Source organism: Sinohyriopsis cumingii, chromosome 17 (genome assembly GCF_028554795.1).
Source record: "Sinohyriopsis cumingii isolate HCF-2022 chromosome 17, ASM2855479v2, whole genome shotgun sequence".
NCBI classification, from domain to species: Eukaryota; Metazoa; Mollusca; class Bivalvia; order Unionida; family Unionidae; genus Sinohyriopsis; species Sinohyriopsis cumingii.
The window spans coordinates 40,607,342-40,626,991 of NC_142977.1; the positions used below are offsets into that span (position 1 = coordinate 40,607,342).

The following is a 19,650-nucleotide window of genomic DNA, read 5'->3' on the forward strand; positions in this document are numbered from 1 at the left end:
AACACCTTTTAAAGATTTTAATTTCAATAGGGGTCTTAACAGAGGGAACAGGAAGAAAAAAGATGGATATTGAACTGTTACGTAAATATTGAACTATGACCATTTTGTCCTCCCCCTCATTTTCGTTCTACTCCCCCCCACCCTCATTTTTATGAGAAGGGGAAAATCCCTCCTTAAGATAAAATTCTGGAGCATCTAAGAATTGGAGAATATTCTTAAAAAACTAGACTGCTGTGTAAGAATAGCCTAAGGGTACATTCAAGCATCATAGACCAAAATGTACATTCCTTATTTTCTATTTATAGCAGCTGTATCTGGCACATCTCCTAGAAATCAGATGTTTTTCTTCAGCTTGAAAAGATATCTCATAGATTCATTATATTTTGATAAAATGTCTAGGTAGTGGACCAGTCTATACTTAGAAACAAATGTGCTAAATGTTAAGTGAAACAAGCATTGTGACTCGTGGATGATATTGGACTGAAAAATGCTAGGATCTTTTTCAACTTTAAAACATGTTGGATCAGGAAACAGACATACCAGTTGTGCTTTACATATGTAAAAAGAAGAATATGAGAGTGAAGTAATATAGTACTCTGGTTGAGCACATCATCATGCTCATTGCAGAATTTGTGGATTTTACTCTACTATCATTCAACGAAAGTTAAACGTGTGGATTAGTTCAAATGAGTGTTTTATATATAAATAATTTGTTAACGTGCTTTGTGTTTATATTTTGGTACTAATTCACCAGGATTTTACCAATTTGTGCTGCAGATCCAGGTTAGTAGCTGAACTAAGTGTACAGTTTTCTTGGGTTATCATAATTATGGCATGTAATATATAGGTTACACTTTCTGTGATTATGCCCTTTTGCCACTTGGGTTATGCTTATACCTCTGTAGTTGTTGGCATGTATGCCATCAGAGCATTAATTTCTTCAAGGGACTCTTGTTTCTTCTCTCTTATTACTGAATTGTTAGTTAAGTGTAAGAAGTGTAGATGGTTTACAGTTGTGAGGTCAACCATTAGATGTGCCTGACCTACACAAAATGTTCTTCCTTCAAATTTGTGTAGAGTATGTGTAATGTATGCAGAAAACATCTGGTCCAACATCTTGGAAAGGCAATTGAAGGGCAGCAGAGGAATGGCATGCTCTAAAAACATTTAACATGAATATTAAGCATTAATCTGGATATGGATCAGTTTTATGGGGCACTTTGAGATAATGCCCCCGCCCAAGTCACAGATACCTACAACGGTGCCTTGGAGATGATCACTTTAGATCCAGTTGAAGTTGTACCAAAGGATTCCACTCAGTCTGATTGGAATCACATATTATATGCATACTACAGCAAACTCTGTCATCCAGAATGTCTACAAACTGAAAACACTTCACTATCATAAATGGAGCTTCAAATGTGTTTGCAGTACTGTGTTTCTTTGAGGAAGCAAAGGAAATTGGAAATTCAGTTCATGTACTGATGTGTTAATTGGTATGGCATTGTTTGGCAATTAACAGCTGTAGATTGCATGATTACATGCAGGTAGAGAGGTAAAGACAATTACTGGTGTGGACAGTTGCTTGGTCATCTTTTTTCCCCCAGAAATATGCCTAAATAAATGAAGCTGATTGCAAGAAAATGGATTACATGCAAAATTGCCTAACTTGCAGTAGTTACGGTATTTTCTGCTATTTCATGCCCTGTGTTTTTTGTGTTGCCCTGTTTAAATAGTAAATATTATTATGACATGAAAATTAGGAAACATAGACAATTGTGTTTTACCTAATATTTAATTGATCATTGCTAAAAACTGCAATAATATTTATGTAGTGGCCATATCTTTCAAAAGTCCCAAATTTATCCTGCTATTCTGTCAGTGTGAGTGGAAGGTGACCATTTTACCTGTTCAGTCCAATATTGCACCATATACAGTTGTGCATGCTAAATGCTTTTTACCCGTTCTATCCAATATTGTACCTTATACATTTGTCTGTACTAAATAATTTTATTGTTTCAACATTTTCATTTGAAACGTAGATAACAATCTGCAACACTTTTTATGCATTTTAAAATAATTTTTATTTCCTAACAATATTGTTAGCATAACAGCATGTAACAAATATGTAACAGAAAAGTCTGCATCATGTTGATTCTTTTTAAATTAATAATAAGCTACTATTTCTTGTGTATTTCTTTGTATGTCAGCCCCAATGATTGATGTGGAAAAGATAAAGAAAGAGCTGGGTGTTCAGAATGCTGTTAGGCTTTTAGCACCTTTACTGAACTCATGCCTTCTAATTTAATTGACAACTGATGTGTGTGTGCACACATATTCACTCAGTGCTTCTTGTTGATATCCATTTCTTTATTTGTGATCTTAGTTTGTTGTCCAAGGTCATTACTTTGAATACTATGCAGATAAACAGAAAGAGTAGCTAATTTGTTGCAATAGTCAGAAAGCAAATTTTAAATACAATAACACAAATATCAAACTTCTTATTTAAATCTGGACACTGATGTGTTTAATTGCATGATTTACACATACAAGAGGGAAATGGAAACATTTTAAATAACAGTAAAATCAATATAGATCAAGAATGTCAAATCTGTTAAAGATTATGTGCTTTTGGGGCATTATTCAGAAATAAATTTCACCTTTTGCTCCCAACATCTTGTGGCTGCCCGAGGGCTAATTTGAAAATCTTGTTATTCTTCAGAAATGTCTGATATGGTTTGAACACTAAGCATTTACAGGGGCCCCGAGTGGCCGAGTGGTCTAAAGCGCTCACTGTTCCGGATCACTGCCATCTCACCTCTGTCTGTGTGTGTTCGAGTCCAAGACTCGGCTAGTGTGGGTACGTGGGAAAGCCTGCCAGTAGCTTCTCGTGGGTCGGTGGTTCTTCCCTGGGTTTTTCAGGGTTCTTCCTCCACCAGTTATACTGGCCGCCATGTATAGCCTATCTTGTGCTGAAAAATGGCGTTAAACCCTAGAACAACAACAACTAAGCATTTACAAAGAAGAAGTGGTGTTACCTTGAATTCCTGAAATTCTTTTCATCCAATAGAGTGTCAGTCCCTTTGAGGTACTCTTGTTATTTATTGAAATATTTTAGAAATATTAACATACACTGCATATCACTTTGTTATACGTGGGCCAGATGACATTTTGTTTTAGTTGTAGGGGTACATGTATACAATGACTTTGGAGCAGAACCACTGAGGTCATAAAGGCAGAACTGTTTTCTTGTCCCTGTTTCATTAGTTCAAAACCATAATTTTCAAATAGGAAATATTTCACTTTTTTTTGCCCTATTGTCTTTCTGAAACTGCTCCGGTGGCCTAGTGGTTAGAGCGTCTGCCTCGGATGCAGTAGGTCATGGGTTAGATATCTGGCCAAACCATACCAAAGACTTATAAAAATGGTACTAACAGCTGCCTCGCTTTGCGCTCAGCATTAAGAGGTTGTGTTAGGACTGGTCGGCCTGGTATCAGGATAATGTGACTGGGTGGGACATCATGCTACATGTCTGTGGCATGATGCCCCAGTACTAGACATCACTATAAACTGCCACACTGCAGACATTGTAGCAATATGACTGAAAAATTGTTAAAGCTACGTTACAAATCCAAATCACACACACTTTCTGAAAATGTCCTAATGGTTTATTTGGGATCCCTCTTTGCCCATGAAATCAATTGTCTACTTCCAAACTTGGTTTGAAGCATAGTTGCTCACAATCAAGTTTATATGAAAGAATATCATCAGCTTATTATTATTATTATTATTTATTATTATTATTATTATAGTTTGTTGTAACTTTGTATGGTATTTATAGGTACTTCAAGGAAGCCTTGCTGATTTTTGTAAACATTCAGAAGAGATAAGCTATGGTTGGTTGATGTGGAGTTAATCGGCAATGCACTAAGTTTATCATATGTAATATTTGCAGGCTTTCCCATGGTTACCTAATCTGTTCAGCAGAGGTAGCCAATAGATGATGCTGTAAAAACAATTAATACAGCAAGTTGGTATTTCATGTAACTCTGTATAGCTGATGATTTGTGAAACTTCTTTCATTTGGACAGTAACAAGACCTGTTTTTTGTCAAATAAATTTTTTAAAATTATTTTCCCAAAGTTTTAGTAAATGTTTGAAGGAATAGCATGACCAGAGAAAATTGATGTGAATTGTTTGAATAGAGAATGAAGCAAATAAAATTAATTTGCTGTAAATACCGAAAAAAAGGAACAATTATATAAAGTGGTGCTTCAGTGGTGCATGATTATGTTGTGTCACAAGAATCTCTATCTTCATTTTAGAAAGCCGTGGTTGCCAAAGTTATCAGCCGCCAGCTGAAGGAGGAGGCCATTTTGAAGCAAATGCAGATGGATTCAGGTACCAACATTCCCCAATCAAACATGACTGGGGCAGCAGGAGAACCTCAAAGCAGTTTAGAAACAACAGATGAAGTGGTGATCAAGAAAGAGATGATGAGCCCCGCCATTATTAAATCAGAGTCTCAGTCACCACAGGCTAAGGAAAATGCTGAAGAACAGGGTTCGCAGGAGAGTGCAGAAACAGAAGGGAATAATGGCAACACATCAATGTACTACACAGCACTGGAGGATACTCCAGTGAAAGATGATGCCCCAATGAAAGAAGATGATACCCCAATGAAAGATGACGATACCCCAATGAAAGATGAGACCTCAGTGAAAGAAGATGGTACCTCAGTGAAAGAAGATATGGTTGAAGAGGAAGAGGAGGATCTTGAGGGAGGGGAAGAGAATGAGGATTTAGTGGAAACTGAAGGGAATTCTCAGCTTTTGGGAAGAGGAAGGGGACGAGGTAGAGGTAGAGGTCGTCGTGGAAGAAGAGGAAGGAAGTAAGATTTCATGACAAGTATGTGATTAAATGGATGCACATGGATAGAGGTAGGGGTCATCATAAGAGAAGAGAGTGGAAGTAAGATTTCATGATAGTAATATGTGTGTTAATGGAGATACTTTTATTTTCACTTTAATTTTCTGAGAAGCAGAATTTATCTCTCTTATGCTGTCTTTCATAATATTGTGGATGTTATTCTGCTTCTTAGCTCCACTGTTCAAATACCTGAAGAGCTTATGTGATGGTCATTTGTCCTTCTGTCTAGCATCCATTAGTAGTTGTTTGTTGTCTCACTCCTTAGGTACTTGGAGGAAGTTGCATTATGTGCAGCTTCATTCTACTCTTGTATATAAACTTTCATGTCAGAATTGAAAATCATTTGCTTCTCCCCATGGGTGGATCAGCATATTGACTTGGGGCTTCCACTTAGGGCATTTCCATTTAAACATGCTTGGTAACCAGGAAAGGCATTGTTTTAAATTTAAAAAATTGTATGCCAGGTTATTCTCATTGCACAAAGGGTTGAGATGAAAATAATACAAAGTTCTGTATTGTGTTTCTTGACTACTCCATGTCAAAAGTGCCCTCTCTGGGAGCTAAGTTTGTTTTAAAAGAATTCTTACGATGTCTAGTTAATATGAAATGAAAATGATGCATTAGCAAGGCTGCCGTTGTAGCAGCATTGAAACTGTTACTACTACTAAATAGATGTTTTATTGATGTGCAGTTTTCATTACAAGACTTCTTATAATATGTAGTTGGTCCTCATTGCAGAGACATGGTTATAATCTTGTCTATCTTGAAAATCTTATTTGCTACTTCTCTTTAAAAGATGGTCATTTTAACAAGGGTATTTTTACTAAAAGACTTCTTATGATAACTAGTTGATCTTAAATGAGAATGATGCTCACCATACATCCAGTAAGGATCATAGCAGCCATTTTGAAAATCTGATTGCTATTTCTCTTGAATGACTATCACTATTGACATGGGTTTTCACACAACACTCATTAAGTTTAGATTGTGTAATTTAAAAATGGTGCTAAGCTGACCTTAGAAAATGGCCACTATGGTGGCCATCTTCATTATCTTGCTATGGCTACCCCTGAGTGGATGTTGGTGTTGGCGTGATATCAACTAAGACTTTTAGGTTACTTGGCCTTAAGGAGAAAGTAAGCTATGGTATGGTACATTAGGTGTCTGTTCATTGGCTGCCAACACTTTCATTAAAAAAAATTCTTAGAATTTAACCAAACTTATAAAGGTAGCTTCCTTGAGTCATTATCTGGTTTTAAAGATTATGCTGATCAGCCATTAAATATGATCACCATCACTAGAAATATTGCTGATCTTAGCTCACAAAGTGGCTGTCTAAGTGATTATCTTTAAATTAGAATTATATCTTCATCTTCTAAGCTAACATAGGGCTTTCAAAAACTTGAAATTGCACTATTTTGATGCTGCTAAATGAAAATGTTGCTGATCTGACCTTTGATACAGCAGCCACAGTGACCATCGTGAGAATTCTTTATGGCCACATTTTCAGAATCAATGGTCATATGACTATATGTAGGTTCCTGTATTAAAACAATGCCAATCTAACTCTGAAAAGGCTGCTATGATGGCCATTTTGAATTTTTGTTACAGCTCTTTCTTTTGTATGGATGGTCATATTGACAGGGAGTTTTCACTAAAACTATATAGCAATCTGTAGCTGGTCCTGAATAAATTTGGTGCAGCTCTGATGTAGAAATGGTGGCGTTAACATAGGGTATACACACGTAGTCCTGTCAGAGGTCATTGCTTGGACTTTTTTACTTCATTGAACGTATGAACACAGTTGTTTGTACATAAATTAATTTTGACCAGACTTTGTATTTAACTGTCATTGAATAAACAAGTTGACAGTTGCAAGGTCAGAGGTTTTGACCGGGGGGGAGGGGGGCATTTCTGTTGTGGGTTTTAAGCATGATAAATATGAAGTGACTTTCATCAAACCCAGTGGATATATCTGAAGAATGCCACGAATCATGCTAGTTCAGTAACTAGGTTGGGGGGGGGGTATATTAAAAAAGTAGTATGTATTGACTAGATTCAGCAAGTGGATTTATCTTGTAAACATCTAAGGTGAGCTAATGATCTTTTATCCATTATATGAGGTTTACGGTAAAAGACTTTTTGCAGAGATGTTTGTACTGCACTTACCTGTTGAACATGTTATCTCAAGCATATTAAGAAGTACTTTTCTAAAAATAATATGTCGGAGTCATTCATGATAGTTTCAATACTACCCAGTTAGAAAAATTAAAGGAGGGAAGAAACATATTTAAAATATTCCTGGACATTCTCTTTGGCCAGTGGAGCATCAGTCCCATCAAGGGACACTTGTTATTTTTAAAAGTCATTATCATTAGAAGATGTTCTGTGAAAAGCGGGGTGCACTGACTTAAGTAGAACTGTTTCAAACACTTTTAACTCACCAAACTGTAAAGCCAAATGAGAATAAGGTATGGTCCTTCCTCAGTTGTGAATTGTACATCATCTTTTGCATGTCAAAGGAATGCCACATTAAAATTCATTTATAAATTCTTAATACTGCTTATAAGGACAATTCTGGCATCAAGGCCTTTCAAATTTATTATAATTTATACTAATTGGTCACAGTCATGATGTTTTTTGTGTGTTTGTTTTGTTGTTGTTAACTAAGAAAGAAAATTATTTAAACAACTTATCCAGAAAACCACCTGACAGAATTTGATACAGTTTTAAAGAGAGCTTGCTGGCTGAAAGGTTTTTCAAATTTATTCATATGTCAATCTACAGTCCAATATTGCCACATTCACTAGAAATAGAAAAACTTTAATATAACTTAATCTCATACTACTGAACACAATTTTACCAAATATTGCAGAAATTCTTTAAAAAAATACTTTAAACAACTTCTAAAACACTGCTCTGCAAAATTTTACAAAATTTGATAAAGCATCATGACATTGGATTTCAGATTTGTACAAAAGATGTTTATCCACCATGAGATAGTTGTCATTACTGAAAAGAGAAAAACCTGTAAAAGACCGCTTCTCAAAAATTGAATTTGATCAGATTTAAAGGGAGCATTCTTGCTTGAAGGGGCTTTCAAGTTTATACAATAATTTTGGTCCCCCTTTAGATATTGTGGTCAATTCTAAAACAAACAAAAAATTAACAAATATTGCACAGCAGAATTTATAAAAATTTGACAGCATCCAGGTCTAAAAAGCTCTCAAGTTTGTACAAATAATAATTTACTACAATATAAATTTGTTTTTACTGTTTTTCCCCCGCAAAAACATTAACAGGATCGGGCCAGATTTGACAATAAGCATTCCCACATTAAGGCTTTCAGTTAGAGACAAATGATGCCAATTTGGCATAAATATGGTCATTCTTGCTTAAAAAGAAATGCCTTCAATCAGCTCCATCTTAGAAACAATCAACAGATTTTGACCAGTTTTAACAGAAAGCACTGTGGCATATAGGGTTTTCAATTTATTAAGGTGATGCCAATCTGCCTTAAAATGTGCCAATTGTTGCTAATAAAATGTTTTGACAACTTTGTTTAAAAATTAATCCACCCAACAAAATCTGCCTACCTTTGACAGAAAAGTATCCTGGAATACAAATGCCTTTTGTTGTGGTACAAATAATGCTGGTCAGCCATCAAATGTAGATGAAGATATAAAAAATCTAGAAACCTTGGAATAGTGGTTTTAAAAAAAAATGTATTTGATCAGCAGCATTGGAAGACATTTTGTAAATTGGCAAGAAATATTTTATTAACATTCAGTGTTTTAATGAATTCAGAATAAACACAAGGATCATATAGGATAAGAAAGCAGTTTTGTTGCTGAGGAGTTAATGAGAGTAAATGTTTGATCAATGTGTATTTCATATGCATGTAAATAGAAAATGACATGTTTGATGTCACCTTTGAAATGCATTTCCATGTACTTGTATATACAGTATTATGAATGTTCTAAGCAGGTGAATATAATGCTTTTTTCTCTAAACACTGACTTGATTATTTTTTTTATTGTGAATTGAAAGAAACCTTGCTGTATAAATTTTGTACTTTGTATATGTTGGATGTGAAACATTGTAATGAAGTGTTGTGTTATTGGCTGACAGCTTTGAATTATGAATTGTTTCAGATTAGGCTGAACACATTAGTTAACATAAGCAGCAGATTTAATTGGACACAAACTTGCTTTTGCACTTTTCATTCATCCTTTAGTTCGTCTTTTATTTTCATTTTAACTTATTTCTTGCCAATGAAGAATGAATGTGTTTTATGATATTTGTGCATTTCATTAAAGCTTAGTGCATCTTGAGTTCAAATTGGTCTAGTCTAAATTTCAGAAGTATGATATTTAGGGAGATAAATTATCAGATGGCCAAACTGTTGACAAAAGTTTTAAGATATTAGTGTAGAAATAAGGACCAGAATTACATACTTCATTTTCTGTTCATATAGGTTACTGCATTTGTATGAAGCAAGTTTCTTTGGAATAATACTTAAGTGACCTTTGGGAATACAGTATTATTCTGAGAAATGGAGTTAATATTTTCCAATACAAATGCAGTAACCTTTTTATTATATGCTCATTTTGTTATTTTACCAAAGGCTCAATTATAAAAAATACACTACAAGAAACAAAGTAATTGAATTTATGCTGTATTAAAAAATAAATACACAGCTGTACATTTATCAGTACACAATAACAATATTAATGCACACATAGCACTGCCCAGTGACCTTTGTACTTCGCTTCACGTTCAACATCAGTTTAAAAAACAGCTGTCATTTTAGTCTACTTAAAATTGAAATTAAGAGTCATATTATGAATGAATGTGCAATGCAACAACTTTTCCATTTGGTCTGGAATGGATGGATTTTGTTTTTTCATTGATCCAATTGAATTCTGGTTTTCTGATTATGATGAACTGGATTGTTTGGTCAGTTCATTGCAGTAAGGAGAATGTGTTTTCATTTGGAAATGTACCAGAAATTCCATTACAGTTTCATTGTGTATCAGGTTTTGCAGGATATATCATTTGGATTTGCAGAGCTAAGAAAGTACATTTTAATGCCCTGATATTGTACGCATGCAGATTCCTAATACACTATTCTATTTTTAGGCACATGTTTCATGCACGTGCATGCAATATCAGGGTATTCAGTATCACAAAATACTGCACGATTCTGACAATGTAACATTAACAGATACAGAAATGAGCATATAATAAATATTTTCTTGTTTAAATAATTTTTGTTCTTTCTTTGTGTTTGCACTTTTTGCTCTATCCTAAGAGTTGATTATCATAAATTTGAACAAGAGATATGCAGCTTATTTTATTATTAAAGTAGAGATTCAGCAAAGTGCACCAAGTATTTATCTAGTTTGTGATGCTTCCTGAAGAATTGCCATTTTATATATATATATATATATATATATATATATATATATATATATATATATATATATATATATGTATGTATATGTATATATATATGTAGTTTTTATATTTAGAGGCATAACCCATGTTAACCCCATGCCAGTGAAGTTGGATGATGCCACATGACATGTCTGTGGCATGATGCCCCAGTGCTAGACATCACTATAAACTGCCACACTGCAGACATCATAGCGATATGACTCAAATTGTTAAAGCTACATTGAAAGCCCAAATCACATACACAGACATACAAACACATTTGCAACATTTGCCCAAATATCTAACTGTATATGGTATACAATGACCAAAATGATGTTTAATTTAAACATATCAGACTTGGCCTTTCTTTCTATCTGCATCTTTGGTATACAATGTGAATGTTCAACTTAATGGTCATTTTATTGACTGTATGTCTTTTTCACCTCATATTATGACAAGGTTCAGTTTTTAAGACATGTCTTTGTTCATTATATCTGACAGTTTATGTAAAGCATCCTTTGGATAATATGGTTTCACTGTGGCATAGATGTGCATAGTGAAAAAATGTGATAATACAAACATACAGGTGTATATGGTGGATTTGTAGGATCTACAGTGAATAAGAAATGGCAGTAGCTTACAAACATGAATTGACTTTTTTTTTAAATTTTACTCATTAAAGCTTCTGTTAATGAACTTGATTACAAAGGTAAATAAGTGAAAGGAATTTTTATCAACAGGGTCAGTAAATCGGCATGTTGTGTACAAGCAGTTGTTATGATCTTTGGCTTATTCCTAGCATTGCCACATTTGATGTGAAAGTTGTACATATTCTGAGAACAGAACTAACAGAAAAATCTTGTTAAGCAAACATTTTAATTAGAATAGGTGTTTCATGCTTCACTTTTATCAACATTTATGTTTATTTACATGGTTACCAATTTTATAAACTTCTACAGGCAGTAAACTTAAGAAAGTCATTAACACTTATAAATGTTGCATCCTTACATCCTTGGTGGAAGGGCTGCCAAGAAAAAGGCCAGATTCCACAAAATTGATGTTTGGGTCACAAAAAAGCATACTCGGGGGTTTACATCTCAGAGGTTATTTGAAGTGATTACAATACATGGATAACAAAAAAAAATGTAGGGTATATCAGAAAGATTTCTTTGTATAAAATACATGTTTTTAATGGACGGTTTTGTTTAAAAATTGAGATTTACAATAAAATTATAATTGCAAATGGATTGGAAACTTGTTCAAAGAACTTACAGTTCTTGTCTGCAATATATTACAATCACATGGTGAGTGGTACTTAATAGCAATGCAAAAGGTAGGAAATAGGAAAGATGGAACGGATGAAGAAGAGTGAAAAAGAGATGAGGGAGAGATGGTAGTTGCAAGGGAAATGATAGATGATGCAAAAATTATGTCCTTTGAGTGTCCTTTATAAAAATGATTTTAATGGATGTCTTTAAATTGCAGTAAACATTGGCAGTATCTTGATTGATATATTTGTTTTACTGACGCTTTAATGGACTGGTTGACCACACATATATTTTTGTATTGTTACAAAAATGTGCTTCTGTCTTTTATGTGTTTGTTTTGTCATGTTGTGAATACTTAATTAGAAATATCCACCATTTTCTGTTTCCAAAATGATGTAAATAGCTTGCATAAGGAAGAAGTCTATCAAAACGTCAGAGTAACTGGCAGAAGACAAATGGTTTACACAGAATAACATTTGTTCTAGAGTAAGTTCCTTGACCAAACTTTGTGGATGACATGATCATAGAGTCAGAAAGAAAAAGATTCTGGTGTCTAAAGGTAGACTAGAAGAACTTGTCCATTGTCCGTCCATCAGATTTGTTAATGCTGTGCACCTGAACTACTTGAGGAAACTTTACACACACAGACACACACACACACATTCATCCCTAGGTCAAGTTGGTCCCTGTTGAAAATGGCACAACACAGATATCCGTTGCAGCAACTATAGTGGCCATCTTGAAATTCTTTTATCACTACTCCTCCTGAGCCAGATGGTCTTATCATCATGAGTTTTTGCTAATGATTTCTTATGATATTTGTTCTAAATATTCACAACTTTGAGGTCTGTCCTAAGGATCATGCACCAAATATATGTCGATTCCTGCCAAGCAGACTTCTTTGGCTGTTTACTTAATGAGGATTGACCAAGAAGTTACAAATGATCAAGCTATTGCAATCGTAACCCTTCGGTTAATCCTACAGTCAATCCAGTCATAGAAATAGCTGAGTTGGTCCAAAGGTTATGTTTCTTTTATGTGGAGAAATATCTGGCGGAAAAAATGTATGATTTTTCAGTAAATTACTGCACTGACATAGATCTTAGGCATAACTTTGTTACGTATACAATACGTTTGCTCTGATTGGGTTCTAAACAAAAATGGTGTGTGTGTGTGTGTATATATATATATATATATATATATATATATATATATATATATATATATATATGTGTGTGTGTGTGTGTGTATGTATGTATATATATATATATATATATATATATATATATATATATATAATATGAGGCCACTATGGCAGTCATCTTGGAGATATTGTTATCCCCACTCCTAATTGGAAGTTATATTCTACATGGGGTCTTCACCAAAAGACTATTTACAGTGTCTAGTTGGCCCTAAAAGAAAATTATGCTAATATGACCTCCAAATGAAAATGGTGCCAATCTTAAACCCAAGATAGTCACATGACAACCATCTTGAAAGCATGTAGTACCTTATGAATGGATGGTCATACATATATCAACATTTTGTTTTAAACAAAAGCATTCTTATGAAGTATAGTTGATCCTAAATGGATGGTCATCTTGGAAAACTGAATTTGGCAACTTATAAATGGATGATAATAATCAACATCCAGAAGACTTCTAATAATGTCTGGTTGATGCTAAATGAAAATGGTACCAGTCTTATACTTAATATGGCCACCATCCATCTTGAAAAATCTTGCTAACAATAAAGAATAACAGAGATGGTTTCAGTACTCAGCAGTTAAGAAAATGAAGCATCATTTTCTTCATGGGACTGTTGTTGTTTTATTTGCCATATGACTCATTTGATCCATTTGTTGTACAGTTTACTGTCAATGTATTCATTTAAGTAAAGATGTTTATAAGGTCTTGACTGTAAAAAAAATTTATAATCTTTTTAATCACGATCCTGTTTTATAAACAGATACCTAAGACGTATAGAGGCAGTATTGGCAAGATTGTGTTAGCACTATTTTTGGCTGTGTTTTATTTTTGTTTGTGAATGGTTATAAGAACAAGTTCTGTATGTTATTGTCACAACATTACATTTATGGAATAAAAGCATCATCCATTAAAGTTTTATTATTGTTTATTCCTTACCTTAAGAATTACAATTTAGCCTTTAGATTAAGAATAAAGAAATTATGCAACCTGTTGAGTAAAAATGTCAGTATGTCAGATTAAGAATAAAGAAATTATGAAACCTGTTGAGTAAAACTGTCAGTATGTCAGATTAAGAATAAAGAAATTATGCAACCTGTTAGTAAAACTGTCAGTATGTCAGATTAAGAATAAAGAAATTATGCAACCTGTTGAGTAAAACTGTTAGTATGTCAGATCAAGAAATATGTTTCAGTTTGTGATAGGTAGTGTTTCAAGTCCTGCAAAGAGTATATCTCTGTTTTTAATGACTGAGGAATATTGATTAAAGTTAGACATCATTTTTTGGCAGCAGGTAGAGAACATCCTGTAACCAGGGACTTTTATATTTGTAAAATATGGCTGCCAGTGGTAAAATGGGCACAAAGTTAAACGTTTTTACAAACTGCTTGACCACTTGGGCAAAATTTCATCATTTACATTTGATAGGTGGTGCTGATCTTCCGTTCAATACGACATTGCTGTAATATAATAGAAATCAAATATCTTGAGATTCCATTATTTCTGTACGTTTTTGGACCATGCATGTCTTTTGGACAACAACAGTTATTTGAGAAAAATAAATTTTATCATCTTTAACTTTAGAAAATGATTTACAATCACTTTTCCCTGAACCGATGTTTCTGGTCATGGTGAAAATATACCTGGTATTTTTTTTTCTCAAGTCTCCACGTGTTTGCTGGCAATTAAACAGAAATAAAGTTGGTGTTGAATTGGTACCTAACTTTATCAAGAACTACATGTTCTTGCTTACCAGAAATACTTAATATGAAGTTACCCATGTCTTAAACCCTCTGTGTCACCTGCCATGAAAGATTTGCCTTTTTGTATTTTTCTTATGGCCTTTGTTTTATGCAGGTTGCAGCATGACAATGTAATTGTCTAAAAGTGAGGGCAAACATGGGGGTCAAAATATGTGTTTGTTGGGGCGGGGGGGGGGGGGTGTCAACATTTTTTGGACTTGTTTAAAATTCATTTTTTATGGCTCAATTCGGATAATGAACTATAATTGGTTGTTGGTGTACACTCTGTTACACAGGAATGTGGATTACCAAATTCTGGATTTAATGCTACCTTGACAACGTTTAGGACAGAATTACCACATTAAGCATTAAATTCTACCGTGATAACTTTTAGGACTTGGCATTAAATGCTACAGTGATATCTTTTCGGTCTGGATTACCAAATTCAGCATTAAATGCTACCTTGATAATGTTTTGATCTAGAGTGCCGAATTCAGCATGAAAACCTTGACAACTTTCAGGTCTGGATTGCCAGATTCAGCATTAAATGCTACCTTGATAACGGTTAGGTCTGGGTTACCAAATTCAGGATTAAAACCATGACAACTTTTAGGTCTGAGCTACCAAATTCAGTATTAAGTGCTACCTTGATATCTTTTAATCACGTTGCGTGAGCGAAGACATTGAGAGAATAGAACAAACTCATAAATGATAATCTCAAGTTTTAGAAAACCACGTCATATTTACGTTACAAAGTCAGTAACTATAAGTTCCATTTAAGATATATGTATCTTGAAAACAACTTGAAGGTAACTTGAATAACAATTTAGGAAAACTTTAATATCGTTCGAAAATAAAGAGACTGGCGAACGAACAATTGAAAAACATTTAAAGATTTCTAAATCACCAGAGAAGGCAACTTCACAAAAGTAAAAGATCCTTGTATGTTGAGCTTGAAAAAGCAAGCCAAAGCAGAAAAATAAAAAAGAAATATGATGGCTATTGACAGAACGATGCCACGCAAGCATGACTTATATGGTGTTAAAATAGACTACAGATTTATTACGTGACATTTGACGTAATTCTTTATTACGAGTACATTTTATATATTTAATGGAAAAAATAAAAAAGATTCGGTGAGATAAGCCTATTTCCAGAAATGCTGTAGATAAACTATACAGTTAATATTGCTAGCGTAACTGATTTTATTACATGTTATATTAAATGTCAAATTAAAGGAATATAATGCATGCCAAGTGATAGGAGCAACATAAGTATCACTATTTATCATACAACATTAAATTCTTACAGTAACTTATGTTTTTGAATTGAATATCTCAAATTAAAATAGATTCCTCAACTAGTATGTATATGGAAGACGTACTAAAATTTTTTATTCTCCAATATCTGTTTATGGTTGACTATCTAACAGCACTCATAGTACAGCAACTTAACGACCATGGAATAAATTTTAGGTTGATGAAACTTACTGAAAGGTCAGTAGTAACTGACTCGAATGTCAACTATTGGCTGGAATAAAACTGTTCTAACATATAGTATAAGCAAATAAAAGACTTTTAAATAGTATTAGCAGTATGACGACTTAGATTAAAGAGGTAAAATTATTTAAAAAATAAATGTTATTAACATGGGACAAAATGTAACACCAGAAACAGATGAAATTAATAATGGCGTAGGCAAAAAGACTTTAGAATTTAATGAAAAATTGATATAATTAAATCTGAAAAAGACTATTTTCTATGACATAAAAAATATTGATGATAGACTAATTGCTAAAATTGGTTGTGCATAAGCTAAGATAGGAAAGTGGTATGAACAAACTTATAGAAAATTTAAATATTTTTACCATATATATATATATATATATATATATATATATATATATATATATATATATATATATATATATTTCAAACTATAAAAATTATGCCCAAAATGGTAAAAGTTTGAAAGAAATTTGATCAGTTGTAGAAAAAAAGCAAATGAAAATGTACAAAACTCTTTAAAAATTCTGATTACTGTACAAAAATAGAGAAAACAAATGCAACAAAAATGTCATAAGACTCCTCCCTTTCACTCTCTGGGTCTCTGATGGTATGTGTGATGGTAAATATGTGTGTGTGTGTCATAATAATAATAAGATACATTTTTCACTTACACTTGCGTTTGGTATACTCTCTTCACATATGAATCACATTGACATTTTTATAGCCTTTACGAAAAGTCATTTTTATTATAAGGGTCTTGCTTTGATATTTTTTGAAGACCAATAGCCTTTCTAGTGACACAGAACATTGTCTTGGTTTTTATTTCGGGACCTGATTTCTCCGTTCTTAAGAGGTTCCTTGTCTTTGACGTTGAGGACATTCTGAGCCCCAGCACCCTTTTCAATGACGCTGTGGATTTTCAGGGGCCAATTTCCTTTTCTGTTGATGAACATATCTAGTATCTTCACATTTATTTCGGGGTACCTTCACTTTTTGTTCTTCCATGTTCACTGGTTGAAAGTCGAAGTGTAACTGAATTGTATACTAGGATCTGATATAGGACTCTATATACAATGTAACAAAGAAGAAAAACCAACAAGTTTTGTTAAAAGTAACAAATAATGTAACTATCAAAGTTATAAAAGGAAAATATCGGAGGAATTTACGGTATTTTGAATTGAATTGAAGAGAGAGAGAGAGAATGTGTGCAAACAAATAAAAGTATATGATGAGCGAGTGTTATCATAAAACGATCACAAAATCTCTATAGAAAAGACGCAAGTAAGGCCAGTATGTGCATCAATCGATCGGTATGCATCAAAGCAAATAGAAACAGAAAAGAAAAAATTGTGTTTGCGTGTGTTTACCAAAGAAACAAATGCACGACAAATATATATATATATATATATATATATATATATATATATATATATATATATATATATATATATATATATATATATATATATATATATATATATATATATATTGGTCAGTAAGTGAGTTTAGGGCATAACTGACTAATGTCTTGTTATTTTGTAAACAACATGTTACATAGTTAACATATGTCTATGAGTTTAGATTATATTTGAAGATTATTTTTGGAGGTAAACATGTATGTTAGGCTCTAGTTATACAGCCTTGTTTCTTACCTTATATTCATGAAACAAATTCTGTTTACAGTTTGATGGAAATTTCCATTAAGATGACAGAGTAGTGGGATCTGTATAAAGGGATCTATATAAAACTGTTTAAAGCTTAGAATGTTCTGGAAATGAACTTTTTGCCCTCATCCTGGTTGTCAAGTTGTGTCTTAGATTTGTTATATTAAGGTTGATTATATTAGAATTACTCATTCTGTCAGTATTAGTTAAATCAGGTTTAGTTGTGTTTAGTTGAGAGGATTTAATGTATTAAATTATTCACTGGAATTACAAAGAATCATTTGATACAGGGCTAAGTCACTATTTGGGATTACTTTGAATTGATTCAAAGACAAATTTGGATTATATCATTGTGATTCGTCAAGACAGTTGACACATTAGCACATTCGAAACTACTCGCACATCAGTACTTTCAAAATTTTAATCGTTCGGAACACCGTTGGAATTTATTGGGAATACCTTGTACTTTTGGACTTGTGATAGAACTTTTAGACGTATTTGGAATTTAATTCACAATACTGTAAGTTCTTTTCAAATTGTCATTTTTATTCTAGGGAAATAAATTATTTGTTGAATTTTACAAAACTTGTTGGATGGTTTTCGCTCTTTTCGGTTACTTAGCTTAAGACCACAGAGTTGTAGCGCATCCTTACTGACCAATACCTGCACCTGTGTCTCACCAATTGTACGTTGATGACACCCAAATATACAAATCTTGCCACCCAACTGAAGTTGATGCTACCATCCAAGGTGTAGAGAGGTACATTTCTGATGTGAAATCATGGATGACATGTAACAAGCTGCAGATGAATGATGATAAAACTGAGGCCATTCTGATCACAACACAGAGGCTTTCTCATCCACATCCTTTACCTGAAACAATAAATATCAGCAACACCAACATTAAATTCACACAGTCATTACGAAACCTAGGTATTACTCTGCCAGTACTTTCACATTGCACCAACATGTTAATGAACATATGCAAGGCTGCGTATCTTGAGCTGAGACGCATCAGCTCAATTCGTAAATATCTTTCAGCTGATGCCACTAAAATACTTGTGTGTTCATTGGTACTTTCAAGACTTGGACTATTGTAACTCAATTCTGTCTGGTTCATCTCAATATCTACTCCAGAAACTTCAAAAAGTTCAAAACACAGCTGCTCGGATCATACGTAGAGTACCACGATCAGAGCACACCTCCCCGCTGCTCTGTACCCTACACTGGCTTTCCATTCGATCCAGAATCAAACACAAAATTTGTCCTCTGTGCTACGTTTCACTGTCGGACTCTAGTCCAACATACCTATCCGATCTCACCCATGTGTACACACCAGCAAGATACTTACGCTCCTCTTCTGACAATCGTATACTCATTATTCCCACTATGAAAACAAAGTCATATGGACAGCCTTCTTTTGCATACCAGGGCCCAGCAACGTGGAATGAATTGCCCACTGAACTTAGACACAAAGACACAGTGATCACATTCAAGAGGGTTTCAAATCTCCCTTATTTCGACTGCAAGAACAAACTTAAAGACCTAACCTACCTTAAATATTCTCAGCATGTTTTTTTATTTTTTAATGTTTTTCTAATTTCATGGTGTTTGTTTTTATAATAATATTATTATATTTTTTTTAATTATCTTATAGGTGTTGTCTAATGTTGTAAAGCGCTTAGAGCTTCTAAAGATTAGGCGCTATACAAAATCCTCATTATTATTATCTACTGACCAACGCTCACACACATACATGCATATTCATGCATCTGCTGTAAAGTATGCTGAGTGTTATTAGGACTACTGCTTATTCCTACAGAACCACGCACGTTCTTAAAGATATATATCCACCCATTCAACAAAAGGACGATGAAAAATAGTTCATGGTCACC

At 33.6% G+C, this 19,650-nt stretch overlaps 1 protein-coding gene across 3 annotated transcripts in view; it reads left to right on the forward strand.

The window, feature by feature from the left end:
• LOC149778477 (uncharacterized) overlaps positions 1 to 13,756 on the forward strand; it is an 80,704-nt gene extending 66,948 nt beyond the window's left edge. For all 3 annotated transcript variants that reach the window (XM_089939342.1, XM_089939344.1, XM_089939343.1), the window contains one exon: positions 4,326 to 13,756. In XM_089939342.1, coding sequence (XP_089795468.1) covers positions 4,326 to 4,895 — 570 coding nt within the window. In that variant the 3' untranslated portion in view covers positions 4,896 to 13,756. The remainder of the gene's footprint in view (positions 1 to 4,325) is intronic.
• The last annotated feature ends 5,894 nt before the right edge of the window (positions 13,757 to 19,650 follow it).